Here is a 20,454-nt window from a genome sequence, read left to right on the forward strand (position 1 = left end):
CTGTAGGCTGGAACTATCCTTTCTGAATAAGGCTGGGCCTTGGGCCTCCATCCGGCATCCTCCCCAGGATCATAGGATCCCTGTAACAAATATATCTTCACAACCACTATTTCTCTAGGACTCACGGAGCACAGGCTCAGGATCTATCCACCCCTCCCTGACAAAATTTAAGAAACCTAAGTTTTTAAAATCCAGGCATCTCCTCAATCATGTCACAACCTCCAGCATGTACACTCCTGCCTGCCGAGTGTGGCTAGCTGGATGAAACCAGAAGGTAACAGCTGCCACTGTGCTGGGAGGGCAGTGTGGGGTCACCTTTTACTTGACTGTCTGGAGTTTTCTCTTCTTCAGATGTCAGCATGGTTGGCAAGAACAGAGAATGCTGGGTGAGCATCATGTGGAGCACAGGAAGTTGGACAAGCTTTGTGTGCACAGGGCTTTCTGGACTATACAGCAGTTTTGTGGCATCAAGCAGAGTCTTCAAAAAGGTGAGGTCCTGGTACCGAAACCTGAGTGACAAGTCAAAGGGAAGAGTGTCATAAAGAGAAGTTTATTTATTTATTTAAAGGTTTATTTATTTATGTATTTTATGTATATGAGTGCTCTATTTGCATGTATGCTTGCATGACAGAGAAAGCATCAGATCCCTCTATAAACGGTTATGAGCCACCATGTGGTTGTTGGGAATTGAACTCAGGACCTCTGGAAGAACAGCCAGTGCTCTTAACTGCTGAGCCATCTCTCCAGCTCGAGAAGTTTATTTTTTAATAAGCAATGTTTGTGCTTAGAATTACAAAGTTCAGAGCTGAGAATTTTACAGTAGTTGCATATACATTCATCATCTGGTTCTGTCAGTGACATGGCTTTGTATTTGTTTAATCACAGTCCTATTTGTTCACCATGACAGAGATCAGTAACCCACATCATGAGGAGATTTTTGTCATGATATAGACATCACAGAATGGACTGACACAGACTAAGACAGCTACATTAATTCCTAGGAGCCGTAACCTCATGTGCGACAGCCATCACATATATGGTGATCGTTGACCAAATCATCTTAGGTAGCACATGGTTCAGTTTTCTCTGCGGCACAGACATCAAAAGAACTCTCTGTGTAGCTGAGCCAGCAGGCAGCAAACCTGAGAGGGAGGACGGTGCCCTACAGTGGATTCTGCCAGGTCAGCTTTGGTCCTGCAGTCATCTGAGCGACCCCAAATTATGACTTCAATCCCTTTAAAACCCACTAAAGGAAGAGATCCAAGAAAAATCCCCATAGCTCTATGTGAGCACTATGTCCCTACATTTGTCATGAAGAAAAGAAGTTCTGTGCTGCACTGGGGAGAGGGAGGCTAGGCAGGGGCTGCATAGGAGACAGTGAGGCAGAAGCTTCATCAGCTTCCCTGGACATGTCAAGGAAAAATTGGGCAGCATGGGGTACATAGTGAGACCCTGTGTCAAAAAGCCAAAAAAAAAAAAAGAAAGAAAAGAAAAGAAAAAGGAAGAAAAAAAAAAAGAGGAGGAAGAGGAAATAGTGGTAGTGGTGGTGGTAGAGATGGATGGCGTCAATAACCTGGACCCATCCTTCACTTCTGTGTGACACTTTCTCTGAATGTTGGACATCATATAATCTTCATTTCCTGACACTTCAATCAGGAAGTGAAGATTATAGGCACCATACATCATTCCACGGCTCTCCGAAAACCCAAACTGGAGTCTGACCTCTACAAGTATGAGGTGAGGTCACATGAACTCTCACACATTCCCTGCTGGGAGCACAAAGTCACTCAACTTCGCTCATCTAGTGACAAAGTGTGCTGACACTAACAGGCAGCAGGGCCCCATCTGCACCATATGTAAAGTGGGTGTTAATATGCCCAGACATGTCCCACAGACGTGTCATTGCAGGGGCCATAAGGGTGGGGAGGGCTCAGGGAACAGCCTACATGTCCACCAGCAGGGAATGGCTAAATAAACCACTGTACAGTTCTACACAGTGGTGAAAACTGAAGACTTTTAGATCTATTTTTAATTAGAAATATGTGCGTTTTAAAAAATTAAGATGCCCAGTGGTAGTGGCTCACACCTTTGATCCCAGTACTCAGGAGACAGAGGCAGATGAATTTCTGAGTTTGAGGCCAGCCTGGTCAACAGAGAAAGTTCCGGGACAGCCAGAGGCTACATAGAGACCTTGTCTTGTAAAACCACACACACACACAAAACAAGAATAATTATAAAAAAGAAAAATAGGACAAAGAATGACACGAATGTTCACAATATCAAACACATACAACATAAACTTCTATGGATACACTGCCACAAAAAGGGGCTATGGCTACAGCTCAGCAGTCTAAAGTACTTGCCTAGCATTTGTAAGGCCAGAGGTCCAACCCCCAGCACTAAACAAACAAACAAACAACAAAAAACTAAACAGACAAACAAACAAACAAACAAACAAAAACCATAAAATAAGCCTAGCCTCGCAGTGGGTAAAGGGGAGATGAGAACTTATTAGGAATAACACAGGAGACTGTGGCATTCATCACATTTGAGTACAGCTATAGGCTCTACACTTCAAATGTTTTAAATTTCCTATTTACTTCCTGTTGTATGTTTATGTGTGGGTGTGCACATATCACAAGATACACATGGAGGCCAGAAGACCAAGTGCGTTCTAGGTCAGAATCAAACTCTGATTGTCCAGCTTGGCAGCAAGCACCTTTATCCACTGAGCCATCTGGCCAGCCAGTTTTGTTTTCTTGAGAACAAGTCTCATGCAGCTCAGGCTGGCCTTGAACCTGCTATGTAGCTAAGGATGACTTCAAAACTTCCTCCCAATGCTGCATTACAGACATGCAATATCACATTATTTCCACTTTTTTTTAAAGATGTTTTCCTTCTCTATAGACAAGGCTGACAGTGGCTCTGTGACTAGTACTCTAATGACAAGCTAAAGAATTCCATGGTTCTTTGTAACACCCACATCTTTATATGTGGCACCAAGAAAATGCAGTCAGCTTACTTGAGTCCTGTCTTCACAAACTGCTGCCAGTCACCAGGCTCCACCTCCTTCAGTGTATGCTAGAAAAAAAGCACAGGAAACATGTCAGTGAGCTGAAAACAATGAGGGCTCCAGTGTGTGCTTCAGGGAGCAGGAAGCAGAATTAGTACCAGTTGTCTCTAACGTTCTGTATCAGGGTTACTAAGAACCCTGCTGTCCCTCCTACAGTGTCTGTCAGTCTTTTCTGCAGCTGCTCCAGCCACCTACTGTCATTCCTGCTGAGACTAAGATGGCAGAGAGACAAAACAATGATCTTAAAGACTAACACACGCAGACTTTGGATTTACAGCAAATATAAACAAAGTACCCAAACCACATAGAGCTTTGAGACAGGGTCTCAGATAGCCGGCCTTGAACCCACTATGAAGCTGGGGATGACCTACTTCATGAGATGGACTACAGGTGTGGGCTACCATCCTTTGTTTATTCAGTGCTGGTGATGGAACCTAGGGTTTTGTGCATGCTGAGCAAGGCTCTACCCTCTGAGATACAAACCCTTTGTTTTGTTATTTTTAAAAAAGCAGCACTGACAATTTATTAGCACATTCTTGCACATCAAACAAGCAAAGGGACATTTCCCGAGTGGTCCTGTTATTTTGCCACACCTACCTTTTTCGACAGTAAAGGTGGATTTGTAAGCAACCTTTCACTGAGGAACCAGTGAATAATACTCAGGGGACACTGACCTAACCCAGGAAACAGTGTACAAAGGGAAGAGGTCTGTGGAACACAAGGTTCAACGCTGGCCCTGAGGCACCAGCTAAGTGCATTTCATGTATGTCGCCTCCAACAGACCAGCCATGCAAGGAGACCTCAGTGCTAGACTGACGGGAATCTCCCAGCAGCAGACCCTCCACGGAGGGACTTCTCTGCCTCTCCACACTGCTCTTTCAGGAATCTACCTGGATATAACTAGGATGGTCAGTGTTGAGCTTGACAGGGTCTAGAATAATCTACAAGTGAAATGTCTGCGCATGCCTGTGAGGGAGTTTCTACTTTGAGTTAATTGAGGTGCAAAAACCCACCCTAAATGGCAGCACCACCCATCCCATGGGTCCCAGAGTGCACAAGACGTAAAAAACTAGCTAAACACATGAATTCATCTCTCTCCACATCTCTACCACAGATGCAACGAGACCAGGAGCTGCATGCTATCACTCTGCCTTCTTTGCCACACACACTGCAGCTATAAACAGTGAGCCAAAACAACCTGCCTTATTGTCACGAGTTTTGTCAGGGGATGAGAAATGTAACAAATACAGGTCCCATGCACGACTATCAACAGCGCTCTTTACAACAGCAAAAGCCATGGAAAGACATCTACAGGACTCAACAGTGTGCTAAGCACATTGAAGCAGGAGATCAACACCATTCCCAATGCAAATATGTCCACAGACACTGGTGCGTGGGGAAATCTGGACATACACTATCATGTTTAGAAACAAACCCAACACCTGAATACGACATGCACATGATTCCATGAATACTTAATTTAGTTTTACCTCACATCCATGTATACAGACATATATAACATCTCTAGGATATTCATTCACTAACATAGCAGAATGGTCTCTCAACGTTCTCTAATTTTTACATTGCTGGTTTTCCTCTTGGGAGAGGGGCACAACAGCAGGTGCTCAGCCAGCACTCCACCACTCCGCTATCCCCAGCTGAACACTGCTGATTGTGAGCTTTATGATCACAAAACCCAATAAATTCAAATTTTAATGGGATTGGGAGAAAGGATGGTAGACATCATACATGAACTACTACTAAGTGACAAAAGCGTAGACACTTATTCTCATATCTGTAAAGTGTTATTGAACCTACAGAAGTCACACTGAAGGGTACATATTGAACTTATGCCAAGTTTGGGTTTCTGTTACTTTAAATTCACAAATCTGTAACACAACAAGTTAGGTCTGGAAGTACAGGCTGTAAAGTTTCATATATATATATATATATATATATATATATATATATATATATATATATATTTCACTTTGTGATTCGTAATGAACTCACAAATAAAAACCTTAAGCCGGTAGATTAAGGTAGCCACTCAAATGAACACTTGCCCAGACCAAAATTCTACATGTCTCAATGTACTTCCGAGGCTGTGGAGTTCTGCTTAGGTTTTACAATGAACAGTGTATGGTGCACCCTGGGAAGATCGGCATACCTTTGGAGCTAACACTAACTTTTAAGATACTATTTCCAAACAGAAACATAACAGTGTAAAGGAAGGTACGTTAACAGAAGGAATAAATGTGGAGCATCTCTACACTTCATAACAGCGACTAAGCTGCGATGATGTGGCGTCTTCAGTGCTTGAGAAACCTGAGGGCCAGCATAAACAAACTGCTGGAGCCGCTCTGAAGTCAGCTGTAGGGAAAGAGGCCTCCTGTGTTGACGGAGGGGAGGAGGGTCAGAATGATACATTTCTTACTGGAAACAAAGTAACCCAGAAGAACCTACCAACAGTTACAGAAAAACTAAATTGTCAGCTTTGAATGTTAAACCCAGTCAGACTTCTCCCAACTAACCCAGGGAGGCCTGCCTTACCCAACACAGAGGCACCATAACAGGAAAGCCCAATTAGACACAACTATACCTTATGCATACAGGAGAACAAGGCTAATAATACATTATGATCAGGGAGGTTTATCCCAGGAATATAAAACTGGTTTATCTTTAACTAATAAAATTTACCCTATTAACAGAATAATAAAAAAACAAACTATAACATCTCAGTAGATTTTTAAAAAATCTGATAAAATCCAACATCCACTCTGATAAAAGATGGCTTACAAATTCAGTGCCTCCCACCCCAACTCTGCCCCTAGACATGGCACCTCTCATTTCCTATGTACAAGGCCACATTCACACCACACCACCAGAACTGTATCTTTGAGGTCTGGCTTGTCTGGCTCCTGCCCCCTCAGCATGTAGCCAGGATCTCTACAGAGAGACACTTACCAACAAGTCGCTTACTCTGAGTAGCACTGTCTTCTCCTTCTCCTGGGTGTTCTCACCTCTTGGCTCCTGGCCACTGAAGGACACAGCCAGCCACTGCATACAGGATCTAAGGAGGGTCTTCCTCCAGGCACTCAGCTCTTCTGCTGACTCTGCCAAGGCAGTTGACACAGAGTCAGCCACGATCCAACTGCAGGAGACCGGGGTGGCAGAGTTACAACACTGCTAAGGGCCATGTGCATGAGGCTTGCACTGCCCACTCTTGGGGCCACTCTTACTTGACACCATATTGTCAGTAAAATCAGCACACCAGAGAAAGAACAGGTCTCTCCAGACTCATTCGTAACTAGGGTCTCCCCACCTCGGCACTTGTGACAGACAAGGCTTGGTCATCTCTTTGGAAGACTGTTCTATTGAAACACTTACTGTCACTCTGCCCTCTCCACCCTCTGGACACCACACCATCTCACCCCAGTTAGACTCTGCAAACAGCTTCTGGGGAAGCCACTCTAGAACACTGCTCTCAGGCATGAGCCCCAGTCATCTACACACGGAGATGCACTTCTCCAGCCATGACGGCTGCTCTAGCCGTAACTGCTACTGCACTACTGACCAAGAAGACAGATGCTTTACACTAACTTTCATTATACACACCAAAGAGAAAAGTGACGCAAAGAAGGAAAAAGCGTCCAGTGGCCTTCGCTTTCATACCTCTTGTGACTGCTCAGAGTCTGAAGCAACCTGGGTAAGTGGTTCATGAGCACATGCAGGTCTTTGCTTCTTGCAAATGGAACGAGCTGGGCCACAGCCTCCAGATGAAGCTCACACTGGGCAGGCTCATCACCATGAAAAAACCTGTCTCGCACTTGTCTCCACAAGGCCCTCAGGACAGGAGTGACAGCAGAGGACACTAGGCAGACACAAAACAGAGGTTGCTGTGCACAAAGCAGGGGACCTATGAAGGGGAGTCTTCCTTAGGAAGTACCTGGCACCACCCACACAAACACAAAGCCATAGGGGATCACTTTTATTTCACTATACACGACTAAGCTGGCGGTGGCTTTGTGGCATACTTGAGGCTCAGAAGGCAGAGAGAGGATTCACTCTGCCCAGACTCAGTATGAACTCCACAAGTTCCCGGAGTAAGAGGACAATGCAATGGGACAAAAGATAGATTAGCCCTCCGCTACTTCCGCTCGGTCAGAAACGGCTAACTCACCCCCAGTTACTGCCCACTCCATCTCGCTCTTTTCATAAGGAAAGGATAGGCACCTGAGGCTGTACCTCACTTCCTAAGGCTAAGAGACAGAGAGGACACTGAGAAACCTCAACTTTCTAAGCCTAAAGACATTCCAGTGAGGATGAGAAACAGAACTATGCCATGCCCTAGAACAATTCCAGGTGGAACCTCCCAGTTGCCCAATGGCAGTGCTTCCCATACCTCCTGTTGGCAGCAAGGGGTGTCCTTGCGTCCTGTGCTGGAGGTACACGTGGATAAGGGGGAGGAAGTCATCCAGGTGCTCCTGCAGGCTGAGCCCCACACCAGGCTGCCCACACCACAGCTCAAACTTCAGCAGATGGGTGCTGCTGTGCTGAAGGAGCAGGCTGGCAATGCCCAGGGCTGCCTCTGTCTGTCGGACCAGGCAGTATTCAAGCAGTTCAGTTGGGACTGTGGGGGCCAGCACAGGGTCTCTCTGAAGAGTCTGAAGGAATACAGTGTCCAGCTCATGCTCAGCCAGAGTGGGAAGCAGAGCCCCCAGACCTCGCACATACTCGGCGCGCCACAGGAGCTCGCAGCTCTGCAGCTGGTCCTGGTGGCTGCTCGCCAGCAGCTGTACCAGGGTCTTTCCAAGACTGCTTAGTTGTCTCTCCTTCCCTGAAGACTGTGTGGCTTGCTGGGTCAGCAGGTGCGCCTCTGGCAGGCCCAGTAGGGCCAGGGTGACCTCTCGGATCTGGACACTTTCCATGTACGGGTGCAGCTCTCGCAGGGCCTCCAGCTGAGGCAGGGTCTTGGATGTTGTGGCAGAGTTCCCAATCCTGGTGCGTAGCTCTCTCAACACACTTTGGGTGATGGCTTCTGAGTACTTTCCCAGGAGGCCCAACTGACCCAGTTTATGGAGAACTGGGGAACTTGCCACCAGTAGCTGAAGGACCCCTGCACTGAAGTGGGCTGCTAGGAGCTTCACAAGGATGGGGCTGAGAGTGTGCGGGGGCAAGGCTTTCTTCTCCAGGGCTAGAAACCAACTCTCCAGTGTGGGATGTTTAAGGATGGCCACCAGCACCTCCTCTACTGTCTGCAAAATAAGGTCAAAAGCATATTACTTTGTATGTGTAACACAGGGCCAGAGGGAGGCCACAGCTACCCAAAAGCATCAGAAATAGAGCAGGAAGCACTCTGCAAGCCTATTCTAGCCTTAGCCCCGAGTTTTCATGTCATTCTCAGGCAAGCTTGCCGTATCCTGTCTGCTGCAATGCCTGGGCACCGCAGCCCTCTGGGGTGTGCTGCGGCTCCCATCAATTCCAGGCCGGCTAGGGAATCCACAGTCCAGGTCTGCCTCACATAGCCTTACCAAACATGATTCCTGGAAGATGAGACACTCATTCCCAGGACACAGGTTTCTTACACCTTCTTTATTTTTAAGTAAAGCAAAGAAACCAATCCCCTTCCCAACAAGAAACAGCCAAAACCAGGAAATACGACTCTCGGAAACTCAGTGTGGAGATCACGGAAGAAAAGCAGGCTATTTCAGTAAGACTGTGAAATGAGAGCCCACTTTTCTCTGAGCCCAGCCAGCCAGCTGGCACAGTACAACAGAAGCAGCCATCTGGCCAGGAGAGCACTTTGGCTAGGAGAGCAGCTGCTGCTGCATACACGTGCTACAGAGAACCCAGGTCAGGACAGGATGAAGCTACTTGACCCTCATCCTGACCCCTCCAGGGGCTCAGAGCATGGGTACAAATAAGAGCTGTAGGCTGACATGACTATAAAGGACTGACTGGAAAACAGAACCCAGACTAGGCTGTTATTGCAGCTGTAGTTTTACAGCTCTCTATTTTTCTATAGTGAACGCATTTATTTTATTAACTACAGTTTATTCACTATAGGGTGCTATAGTGCTATAGCACCCTCCCCCAACCCCTCCCAATCCTATCCTTCCTCCCTCCCTCCCTTCCTCTTCTTCTCCTATGCCCCTCCCCCAGTCCACTGATAGGGGAGGTCCTCCTCCCCTACCATCTGACCCTAGTCTATCAGGTCTCATCAGAACTGGCTTCTTTGTCTTCTTCTGTGGCCTGGCAAGGCTGCACCCCTCTCAGGTAAAGGTGATCCAAGAGCCAGCCCATGAGTTCATGTCAGAGACAGTCCCTGGTCCTATTATTGGGGAACCCTCTTGGACACTGAGCTGCCTTGGGCTACTTCTGTGTAGGGGTTCTAAGTTATCTCTATGCATGGTCCTTGTTTGGAGTATCAGTCTCACAAAAGACCCCTGTGCACAGAATTTTTTGTTCTGTTGCCCCCCTTGTGAGGCTCCTGTTGCCTCCAGGTCTTTCTATCTCCCTCTTCTCTCATAAGATTCCCTGCACTCTGCCCAAAGTTTGGTTATGCATCTTAGCATATGTTTTAATACCCTGCTGGATAGAGTCTTTGAAAACTCAGGGGCAGCCAGCCAGTACCTATAACCTTGTGGGGAAAGAGTAACAGGCTGTCTGGGGGGATGGTGGGGGCACAGAAGGGGTGGTACCTTGTCAGTGGCCAACTCAAGTGAAGTCACAGACTCCATGTCCAAAAAGAGATCAGACTCGGCACGGGCAGCCTCTAACTTCTGCTGGTTCTGGGTGTCCAGCTGCGCAGAGTGGACAACCAGCTGCTTAAGGAGATCCAAGAGGAACTGCAGGAAGGTCGGGCCCACACTTCTGCCCAGCTGTAAGAAACACATGACCCTCAGACAAGGAAGAGCTGATCAGTCACCAAAGTAGTGAGTGTGAATGCCAGGCCCCAGAGCAGAAAAATGGAGAGACAGGCCAATAAGGCAGGACTTGAATGCAAGGTTTCCAAGTTCCTCTCACAGAGGAGATTTATCTTCCTCTAGAACTGGAGGCAATCTCCCCTTCTCAGCATCCTTCCCCAGAGTAGCCCAAGCTGTACACAGGACAGCACTTGGGTATGTACTGACTATTTAGGAGAGAATGGAATACAGGGAACCCATCTTCCCAAACCTCAGTGAAATACACTGTTAACTTTGGCTAGAATAAGGGAAAGATGGCTCAGCAGGTAAAGGCACTTGTCACCAAGCATGACAACCTGAGTTCAACCTCCAGAGCCCACACTGTGAAGAAGAAAATCGATATCCTACAGGCCGTCCTCTGGCCTCCACATGCATGCATGTGCACATAACTAAGCACATAAATAAATAAATGTATTAATGGGTTTTTTTTTCTTTTATAAATAAGCAGGTCACTAACAAAGCCTACACTAAGGGGCTATAAAGAACCCCAGCAGAAAGTTCAACAGTGAGCTGCTACTGGACTCACAAACCACGAAAGGCAAGGCCTGACCATGCTGTTACTGTACCACAGGAAGGACCCTGTCCTGAGTACACACAGGTCCAGACAGAAGAGCTTCACTGCCTCTGCACGGCTGCCCGAGGAGAGAGGTCCAGCCCAGGAACAGAAGAGCTAAGGGCCCAGATTCCAGAGCTGGGGTGTAGATTCACAGACGAGCACATGCTGTGCAGGTGGAGGGCTGCAGGGAGAAGGAAAGGCACTGACCTGGCTGAAGTTCTCCACAGTGCTCCTCAAGTACAGCAGCACCTGCTTGGCTGAGCGCAGCACCTGTTGCAGAGCTAGGCATGGGACAGTGGCTAGCAGCTTTGTCTGAACGTTCTTATCCCCAAGTGTGCGGCTTTCATATGCTGTTTGCAGCAAGGTGGAGAAGCAAGATGAGGTGGGGCTATAGGGTACAGAGCTACTGGACACCTGCAGTGGCTGAGGGATCAAAAAGGACAGAATGGAAGAGAAATTACCTCAAAAGCAAAGGCTACACACACTGGTGACAAATGGAGTAACACATAATGAAGGACATTTCACACTAATCATTCAGGGTGGTGGGGCACTGTACTCAAGGAGACTCCACCCCAATACCAGCAGCCAGCCATCACCCTAGAGCGTGTGCCTGCCGAGAGAATGCAAAGGTACCAGCAGTACCGGTAGACCTTGTAGTGAGGAGCCAACTGCCTCAAACGTGGGATTTGATCACTGTTTTGCCAGGATGAAGCACTGCAGACTAGGAAAGTACCACCCAAAGCATGGCCTGCTGCTACAAGCTACCTGCCCACCCCAGAATATCTTGTCAGAAGGAGCAGAGGAGATAGGTAAAGGAAAAGAAGGATCCACAGATGGGCTCCTTCAAACAAGTTACTCACTTACAACCAAGCAGCCCTCTAAATCTACCCATGGGACTCACTTCAGCAAATGAAGCTCGGTGGTCTCAAAGCATGGTCTGGACCAGCGTAACAGCAGCATTACTTGAGACAGTGGAACACAGGCCAAGTCTCAAGACCCCACCCACACCTACTAGCCGAGTCACATTGTGGGCAGAGCCTGGCAGCCAGAAGAATCCAGCTGTGAGCCACTCAATGGAGGGTGGACACCAACACCAGTGCACAGGCGGAGGGGCACTGAGCTGAACCGCCTGCTGACTAGTGCAGAGGAAGGTAACAATGGCTATTCTGGACATAAGCTCCAGAACCAGACTGACCAAACCCTGTCCCACCACTAACTGCTGGTGGAAGTTCTCTGCATCTGTATAAAGGGTTATCAGAGTCTTGACCGACTCTGACAGTGGATCAGAACAAATGGCTTAAAAAGCACACGGCACAGCATTAACAGGCTTCATGGCCACCACCACAAAACAAAGGCCCTAAGCTATTTGCATTCTTAAGCACAGCTGCAAATGATCCCCAAAAATCCACAGCAAGGTTTACTCTGTGCCCCAGACAGTGTTAGACACACCACATCTGAGCAAGAATCCCATTACAAGAATCCTTCCCATCACCCCGTTTCCTCTTCCAGGATTGGCATGGAGCTCATGGTCCGTATTGAGGGGGCAGGTCTGTAGAAGGCTGCAAAGACTAGCATTCCACTTTACTTGGTAAAGGAAAAAGGAAGAGGTCACTTCCTGTCCCGAGCTGAATAGCGACAGCCAGTTTTCATTATGAGGGAGCTACTCCCTTCACACAGCTGAGCAGGTGACATGACTGAGGACACGGGAAGGCTGCAAACTGGACAGCATCTGGCCACCCAGCTGCACAACAGCTACAGCGTCAGAAGAAACTCTTCAGGGAGCAGTGAGTGCAGCTCACCAAGGTCTCCTGGGCTTGGTCAGGAATCCAGAGACTGTAGTATCTGTGAAATCGGGCAAGCTGCTGACGGCACAGCAGGCTGGCAGGCTCAAACTTGTCATAAGACTGGAGCAGAAGACACAGAGCTAGGGGGTCCCTCTGGGTGTGAAGAAGGTCGGTCAGCACTGCAGTGAGGTATGCCATGATGCTGTCCCCTGCAAAGCAATGGGGGTGGTGAGGTTAGGGAGTAGAGTTAGATCGCTTCTATGAGACACAAACACAACCCCCTTCCACATACACATCAGACTCAGAAAACTCAATGCCAGCTCCATGAAAGGTCAGATGCCAACGTGGGAGGGATTCTGGAGTACCCCAGGTTCTATTTCAATACAGAGAGCACACAGTCTGACATCAGGTCCTCAGGCTTGCCAGTAAATGCACAGCTAGACCACCGCTACCGGGGCCAAGGGCTTGCAAGTGGCTTTCCTGTCCCTTCCTCTGCCTTGGCACACAGGCCTCCCCAGTGGGTAAGGTGGGAACATACGTCACCTTGAGTCCCTCTCCAGGCATAGCACTCCCTGCCTGATCAGATCTCCAGGATAACCAGAATCACCTTTCCCAGGGATCCTCGAAACCATGCCATCAGATGGCATAGCTATGAGATGGGAGCAGCTTATATTCTTGGAAGACAGCCACCAGAAGAGCCACGTAGCCTGTACTGGCCTAGGACAAGGTCCAGAAACAGACTTTTGCCCTCAAAACTATTGCCATGTGGGCTCACGTGTTGTGGATATCTGGGCACTCCAGCTACTATGATCTTTGAGTGTTCTCAGGTCTAAGATACTTCAGAAACCCAACAAATAGCCAAGATTCGTCCCTATCCTGAGCGCAGGACTGAGTAGTGGCAAGCAAACTCAGAGTTACTGCTGGTTCCATGGAGCCATGCGAACACATTCTTCCAGACTCATCCTTCAAGGCCTGCTTTGCCAGCAGCCTAGTCAGTCTTGACATCCATCCTTGTGCTCTGAGCTCCAGGCTGAGCATGCACCACTCTGGGGAATCTGACCACTGATCTTTGCACTTTCAGCCCCTGGCTTTCCCAACCCCAACCTCTGCAGGTGCTGACTATGCACAGGTACCTGCTTCACTTTCTGTCCCAAGCAGCTTGTTCCTGGCTTCCAGAGCTGCAGGGACCAGAGCACTGAAAGGGAAGGTGAGCAGAATCATCTCTTCATTTAACAAGAACCCAATGTCTTCATCCAGGCCCTCGCTGCCTTCCACCAGCACATCCACCATGTCCAGCACATCTGAGACAGAAGAGAGGTGGCTAGTGTAAGTGAAAGCCATGGAAAGACCCCAGTGTAATCAGCCCAAGACATGGAGAAGCAAGAGAATACTTACAGAAAGAGAAAACAAAACATTTCAAACTTTTCTTAGGGGAAAATCCTTCCCAGAGTTTGACCCTGTACAGGCGAAGCCGTGACATGCAGTTTTCACAGTATTTGACAAAGTACAAGCTGCTCAGCTAAGACAGTAACTAAAGCCCGGGAGCATTGCCCCCATTCACATAAGCCAGCTGATACCCGACAGGGCTACAGCACAGACCAGCAATGGGGTCCCTAGGTTCAAATTGTGAAGTTGCAAGAAAGTACCTATGAGAGACAAAGTGACTTGCCTCTCTGGCCCCAGATCTGCAAAGTACATATTAAAGAGGATAAGCAACACCTTCCTCACCTGAGGGCTGTTAATGAGGTGTCTATTAATGAGGTCTCTGTTAATGAGAGCTGTAAGGAGCTGAATAGTGCCAATACACAGTAGACAACACATAAACTCAGCCAGCAGGTAGTTCTCCCGAGACGGCTTCATCTGCACAGTAGACTCATCTTTCACACAAGGAAACAGGCAGTCTGTACTCTGTAAAGCCTCAGCACAAGTCTAACTTGCTGCTGTGGCCTGAGATTCAGAGCACAGGCAGCTTCTGGGCATGGAACCTACCGTCGATGTGGGAGATGGGAATGCTGGCATCATCTGTATCTTGCTTCCCCACAGTGGCCTGAAGGGTGCTGGCTTCTTGGACAAACTCAGAAGTTTTGTCTGTATATGAGTAAGGACTCACCACGAGTGTCAGTAAAATCTGAACATAAAAGAGGAAGGTGAAGACAGTCACATGGCAACAAGTACAAGGAAAAAGCCCAAAATGCCTTCGGTCAAAATCAAAGGAAATAGGAAAACATTAAGTGCAAATGATAATAATAATAACTCACTGAAAAGATTTTTAAAGCTTTTTCATTATACAATTTTAAAAGTATCTTTTCTATCTTACTGCTTTTAACTTGGCTTTTGGATAAACTTACTCCTTCCTGGAAAATAAATTTCCCAAATGATATCAAGAAGCATGCAGTGGCATATTGCTATTTCAGACGGGGTGGACATGAGTGGGCTCACATGGAGTCAGTGTCAGCAGGATTAGGAACCGAGGCTTGGCAGGGGCCCTTCCGCCACGGGCGCATCAAGAAAGCTCGAGTGAGCTGCCCGGAGCCCACTCTGTTCCGTGGAGCTATGCACATACCCGCTCCAGGAACTGAATGACGGTTTCCTTGTGCTCTTCTGCAGTGCTATCCAGGTGCTCCAGCCACAGCTCTAGCTCTTTCCAAGTATGTTCGAACACTCCTGTGTCCCGAAGAATCTGTTGGAGGTGGAGCCATGAAAGGGTCAGGACAGAACCTGTTTCCTGTGCAGCTGCAAGTTTCAAGCCAATGTGCCAGACACCAGTGCACCAGCTGTTCTCCCAAAGACTCAGGGCAAAGACATCACTCCATGCCCCGCTGGGGACAACATGGCTCCTTTCTGTATACTCCCTTTCCTTTCCTAAGTCTGCAGTAGGAAGGCGAGCAATCCAGTGGGGAACTTGTTTTTTATTTGGATTTCCAGTAAGACCAGATAATTATGTGTGACTCGACCCTCAGCCTGGGTAAGCAGCACAGTATTACTAGGGTAGAGCTTGCTGTGAGGCAGGCCCTCAGTCTGCCAAAGAAATGATAGCCCTCACGGTGTGCTGCTGTAGGAGGCTCAGGGGCTAAGCGCTCTATGGCACAGAGCCCTGCAGCAGTGTGCGTCAAACTCCCCTCTCTGCAGCTATTTGTCATGACAACTGGCTGGGTGGAGTTCCTTCCTAAATGATCAGGCAGCACTCAAACAGGGTAGGCCTCCAGCAACTCAGTCAAGAAGCTCAAAGTGCAGCAACATTATCAGCCCTTCAAGCCACAAAGTCACATCCTGGCACCCTGAAAGCACTGACTGCCACTGGTGGTGTTTGCGGCAGAGTGTGGAAATCTGGCTGCAAACCCCAAGTCTGGACTACACGTGTGTATCGTGATGCCTGGCTGGCAAAGTGACCCTGGAAGACTGAGTGCCACGTGCAAGAACAAAGAGAAGAGAACCAAGTCCTCACTACTGCACACTGACTCTGGGGACACTTGAATTGTCGGTGATGGACAAGGTCCAGTGCGGGACAGAGGGACAAGGGACATCTTTGAAGCAGTTTCTAGGGGGAACAGAATACATGCAGAGTCCACACTGTGCAAGTTGTGACTGACTGTTTTGTATTTCACCTTTCTGGTACCCACACATATACATACAGGCACAAAATAAACACTACAAAAATTAGAATTTACTACACTCCAAATAAAAACTCACAAAAATCGACTGTATTCCTAACACATTCTAAATCATGCATCCTAAGGAAAGCCATGGAAATACTTGTCAGATGAGAAACTGCTCAAGACACTGACCTTGATGATCAGAAGTTTAGTGGATGACTTGAGCTGAAAATGGCTGCTATTCACAAACATCTTCATCAAAAGGTAAAAAACCGAGCGTTCTCCTCCAATGATTTCTGCATCGGGGCCTTCCTAGATTTTGGGCAGTATCTCAAATTGTTAGTATCGACAATTAATAAGGGCTGTTACTTACTGTGCAAACATGTGACTGCACATTCTACCTACCACTCAGAAGAGTACTGGGATTTACTCATAGAAAACCTTAGAAGTGAGGTCACTCCTTCAGATCCTCCAGCAGCACCATGGTGACAAGCCACAGCAACAACAGTACATAACCATTTCTATAGGTTCAGCCTAAGACATGGGACAGCTGTTATCCCATCTGGCTCACACAGAAAGTTCAGGAGGTAACAGTCCTGGGAACCAGGCTGTGGTGCAGAGACTGCACAGGTGAGTAGCGAAGAATAACACGGAGCTGTTCACCTGAGCCAAGGCCGCATGGGTCGCCTTTCATCCGACACTGTGTAAATAACCCACCACTGAGTGGGCGCATAACAGAGCCTCTTAAAAAGGCTTACAGAGTTTGATGCCTTAAAACAGTGGTTCTCAACCCTCCTAATGCTGCTGAGACCCTTTAATACAGTTCCTCATATTGGGGTGACTGCAACCATGAAATTGTTTTTGTTGCTACTTCCTAAGTGTAATTTTGCGACTGTCATGCATCATAATTTAAGTACCTATGCTTTCTGATGGTCTTACGCAAACCTTGTGAAAGGACTGTTTGGTCTCAAAGGGGTCAGGACCCACAGTCTGAGAACCAGAACCTTATAGAAGTGTACAGAGCCTCAGAGCCCCGGGCTACACTGTAGAATCTGTGTGATATGTCACATCCCTTAGTGAGGAGGCTGACCCTGAACATGACAACGTGCTAGAGATAACGTGAGGTGGTCCAGGACATAATGCCAGAACAGAAGATGCACTTTAGAAGCATGAAATGGGTAGAGTACAGAATGTCAACTAATGTCTGTCCTTCCTTCCTTCTTTCCCCCCTGGAGAGGGTTTCTCTGTGTAGCCCTGGCTGACCTGGAACTTGCTCTGTAGACCAGGCTGGTCTTAAACTCCCAGATCTGCCTGCCAATGCCTCCTGAGTGTTGGGATTGAAGGCACGTGTTCACTCTTCCAGGAGTAAATTAACGCCTTAACACCGCCAATTCTTTCATATGAAGAGGCCTCACCTGGGCCAATTCTCATGGACAAAGCTATGTGGCAAACGCCTCTTAGTGTGACACTTGTGACACTCAAGAGCTGCAACTACTCGAAGTACCACGCCACAATGCACCAAGGGAAGGGCTCCCCAGCACTGTCATTTGCTGACCCTTCTAGCTGGTCCTGCTTCCTGTCTGCATCTACTGTCACTCTTTAAAGACTCTTCTGAAGACTTTGAAGACTTTCCTGAAGGCAAGTGTTTCACCAATAGGAACTTCACAGTGGATTCTGTTTCAAAATGCTGACTTGGTATGCAAATAAGATGGTGTGGTTATTCATTAGTGATTGGTAATTTGAGAAGGATGTGTTCATCTTTCACTTTTACTTGTAAAACGTTTGCCCACCACACAGAGCTGAAGAATTGCAGAAATGTCCCAGAGCTCTCTGTGACCCCAACACCTTGCCTACCACGCATGGGTAGAGTGGCCAAAGCACCCTTGTGCAGCCTGTCATGTGGTAAAACCTTATGCAATTATGAGTTGTCTCAACTCAGAGAGACAGCGCCATGCAAATATACACACCTTTCTGGAAATGCTGTGTGTATAAATGTCAACATGCATTTCCAAGCTACTGATTCCACAGAAAAATCATGCGTGAGAGCCAAGCTGCTATATGATGTGAGCCACTCGAAAGCACATATAGCCTTGCTGGTCACCCTCATGGCACAGGAGGGACAGCATCTGGCATTAGAGGGCACGGGTGAACAACTGGTGTTTGCTGACCTTCCCTCCATGAGTGAATATTATGGCCCTAGAAGATGCTACCGAAGACATGCAAATACTATGCCCAACACACTGCCACCAGTCTCAGCTCTCTGCTGGCAGGGCAGTATTCCCATCTTGGCCATTGGGTTCTTTCAGGATCAGAACAAAGGAAAAGTGATGTGCTTTATTTATAAATGTGTTAACTGACAAGAACTGTGAAAGGACGGAGAGAAAAGCCAGCCCAGAAAGTTGGTAGTAGAAGACTGGAGACTTGTACTTCCTACCTGTGCCTTTAGCCACAGAAACTTGTTAGCAGGAAGTTCCAGGGCTACCTTCAGCATGTGATGCTGCAGGATGGGAGGAACCTCCTCAGGAGGGCCCTGCTCGGAGACGATGCCTGCAAAGGTCAGAAAAGCACAAGGTGACCCAGAACAAACACCCTAACCCAGAGAAGAAAAGATGGATGCAGTCTATTCCCCATGTCCCATGCTTCCTCACCTGACACCCCCCCACCCAACGTCCCTTCAAATTTGCCAAGAAAACCCAAATTCTATATACGCAAAACAGCCCTTGTCTGTCCCTCAGGCAATTCCAATTTGTCCTACAACTGAACTCACCAACCCTCACCACCCTGCCTCTGAGTGTGGCCCCTAACTCATTAACTACAACACCCCACGACTCTGCAGAGCACAGGTGCTACTACTCAGGCCGTAAGCATTCTGTGGAGAGAGGCTATGACCGCCAAGCCTGAGCACAGACCCTGTTCTGAAGCCTGGTCTCTAGAGTCCTCCCTTGCTTGGGAAGGCAATAGCTGCTGAGCCTTACATGGCTACATTTCTATAAATTTTATATTCTCAGGGAAAAGATAAACTTTCACCCTTGATGATTAAAATGCTAATTACAAGTCTCAAACATAATTATTTCAATAACTTATATAATTCCAAGAATGGCATTTTTGCAGGTCATCTTCTGTAGGCCCAATTGTTAGGCAAACCCGACCATCTAGGAATATGTCCAGACAAGCATGACGACACTCTTATACTCTTACATGAGGTGGACTGAAGCTGACTTACTTGGGTAAAACATGAGGGAACTACAGCCAGTGCACCTCTGCACAAGCAGGATGGCATGTCCCTTCTATAGGGCTCTCTTTTCTCCCGTCCTCATGCATCCCTGCGTTGGAGTAAGTATCAAATGACCTGGCTAGGGGCAACCCTGAGCAGCTCACTAAGGCTGCTTGCCTTTCCCTTCTGCACTCTCACTGCTATCCTAGTGATCACTTAGTGCGTACTTATGGGAGCCCAGCTAGTAAAATAAAACCAGTGGTACAAATAACAATGATGGTAGATCACATCTGCTGGTAAACAGCCCACTGGAACTCCCTGAGCTCTGCTGTAGTTTACTGGAGTGTCCTTTATCCCCACTGGCAGAAACAGAGGCAGCTTGCCTGCAGTCCCTTAAGACCCACCTTTTAGGAGCTTGCTGAAGTCAAAGTTGTACTGTGTGACCATGTAGGGAACAACCTGTTGGTAGAGGCATATGACCTGGAGCAAAACAGCTTTCAGAAGAATGGTTTCTGCATCGTCTGCACCAAAGGGAGACAGGCTGCATTAGGACAAATACTTGACCTTTGTCCTTGCTCAGGTGAGCATTCATGCTATAGCCCTAGCCATACAGAAAATGGAGTAACTAAATTTAAAGGCCAATGAACAGGGTTGATACTGTTCTATTGACCAGGTCTTAAGCCCACTTAATGGCTACAGCCTGGTCGGGCCAATGCTGCCTGTCTCTGGACTTCCCGCCCTCATCTGAGCAGTAGGGATACATAGCAAGGACTGGCCTGTGGTGTTTAAATATGGAAAACCACACCCGGCCAGCAACAAATTTTAACAAAAGAGGAACCCTGTGGCCCACCTCCATCTGCACAACAGCCATTCCGACAGCACGAGCGGTCAAGTCTTCAGAGAGACATGGCAGTGGCATAACGACTAAACATTATTCCCAACAGATTCTAAAAGCCAACCTACAATTCCATCTATGGCTTTCCCTATACAAGAAAGGATACCAGATCTCTTCATAAGAAGAGGAGCCTTGACACAGAGCTACTTGAGGATTCTCTCAGAGGTACCACCCTGGCTGCCTGTCACCTCTGTCCCAGGCCAAGAGCAGAGGCAGCTGAAGCCCTCACCGAGCTGGACAGCTTCAGATACCGCAGGAATCTTACTCTTCTTCCCTTTCCCGTGGTCCTGTTTAATCTCTTGCTTTTTAAATGACTGCCAGACCCAAATAACTGTGTTCAGATCTGGCAAAATCTAAGTGAGAAAGAGAAA

At 47.7% G+C, this 20,454-nt stretch overlaps 1 protein-coding gene across 3 annotated transcripts in view; it reads right to left on the reverse strand.

Moving 5' to 3' along the window:
• Urb1 (URB1 ribosome biogenesis homolog) overlaps window positions 1-20,454 on the reverse strand; it is a 58,664-nt gene that overhangs the window by 14,817 nt on the left and 23,393 nt on the right. For all 3 annotated transcript variants that reach the window (XM_021628467.2, XM_021628473.2, XM_021628479.2), the window contains 15 exons: window positions 20,313-20,436; window positions 19,593-19,709; window positions 18,409-18,521; window positions 16,167-16,286; window positions 14,945-15,061; window positions 14,371-14,509; window positions 13,515-13,682; window positions 12,397-12,590; window positions 10,805-11,020; window positions 9,778-9,957; window positions 7,479-8,331; window positions 6,749-6,947; window positions 6,041-6,227; window positions 3,023-3,081; window positions 316-509 (listed from right to left, as the gene is read on the reverse strand). In XM_021628467.2, coding sequence (XP_021484142.1) covers window positions 316-509; window positions 3,023-3,081; window positions 6,041-6,227; window positions 6,749-6,947; window positions 7,479-8,331; window positions 9,778-9,957; window positions 10,805-11,020; window positions 12,397-12,590; window positions 13,515-13,682; window positions 14,371-14,509; window positions 14,945-15,061; window positions 16,167-16,286; window positions 18,409-18,521; window positions 19,593-19,709; window positions 20,313-20,436 — 2,980 coding nt within the window. The remainder of the gene's footprint in view (window positions 1-315; window positions 510-3,022; window positions 3,082-6,040; window positions 6,228-6,748; window positions 6,948-7,478; window positions 8,332-9,777; window positions 9,958-10,804; window positions 11,021-12,396; window positions 12,591-13,514; window positions 13,683-14,370; window positions 14,510-14,944; window positions 15,062-16,166; window positions 16,287-18,408; window positions 18,522-19,592; window positions 19,710-20,312; window positions 20,437-20,454) is intronic.

The sequence above is a fragment of the Meriones unguiculatus genome, chromosome 17, assembly GCF_030254825.1.
Source record: "Meriones unguiculatus strain TT.TT164.6M chromosome 17, Bangor_MerUng_6.1, whole genome shotgun sequence".
In the NCBI taxonomy this organism is placed as follows: Eukaryota; Metazoa; Chordata; class Mammalia; order Rodentia; family Muridae; genus Meriones; species Meriones unguiculatus.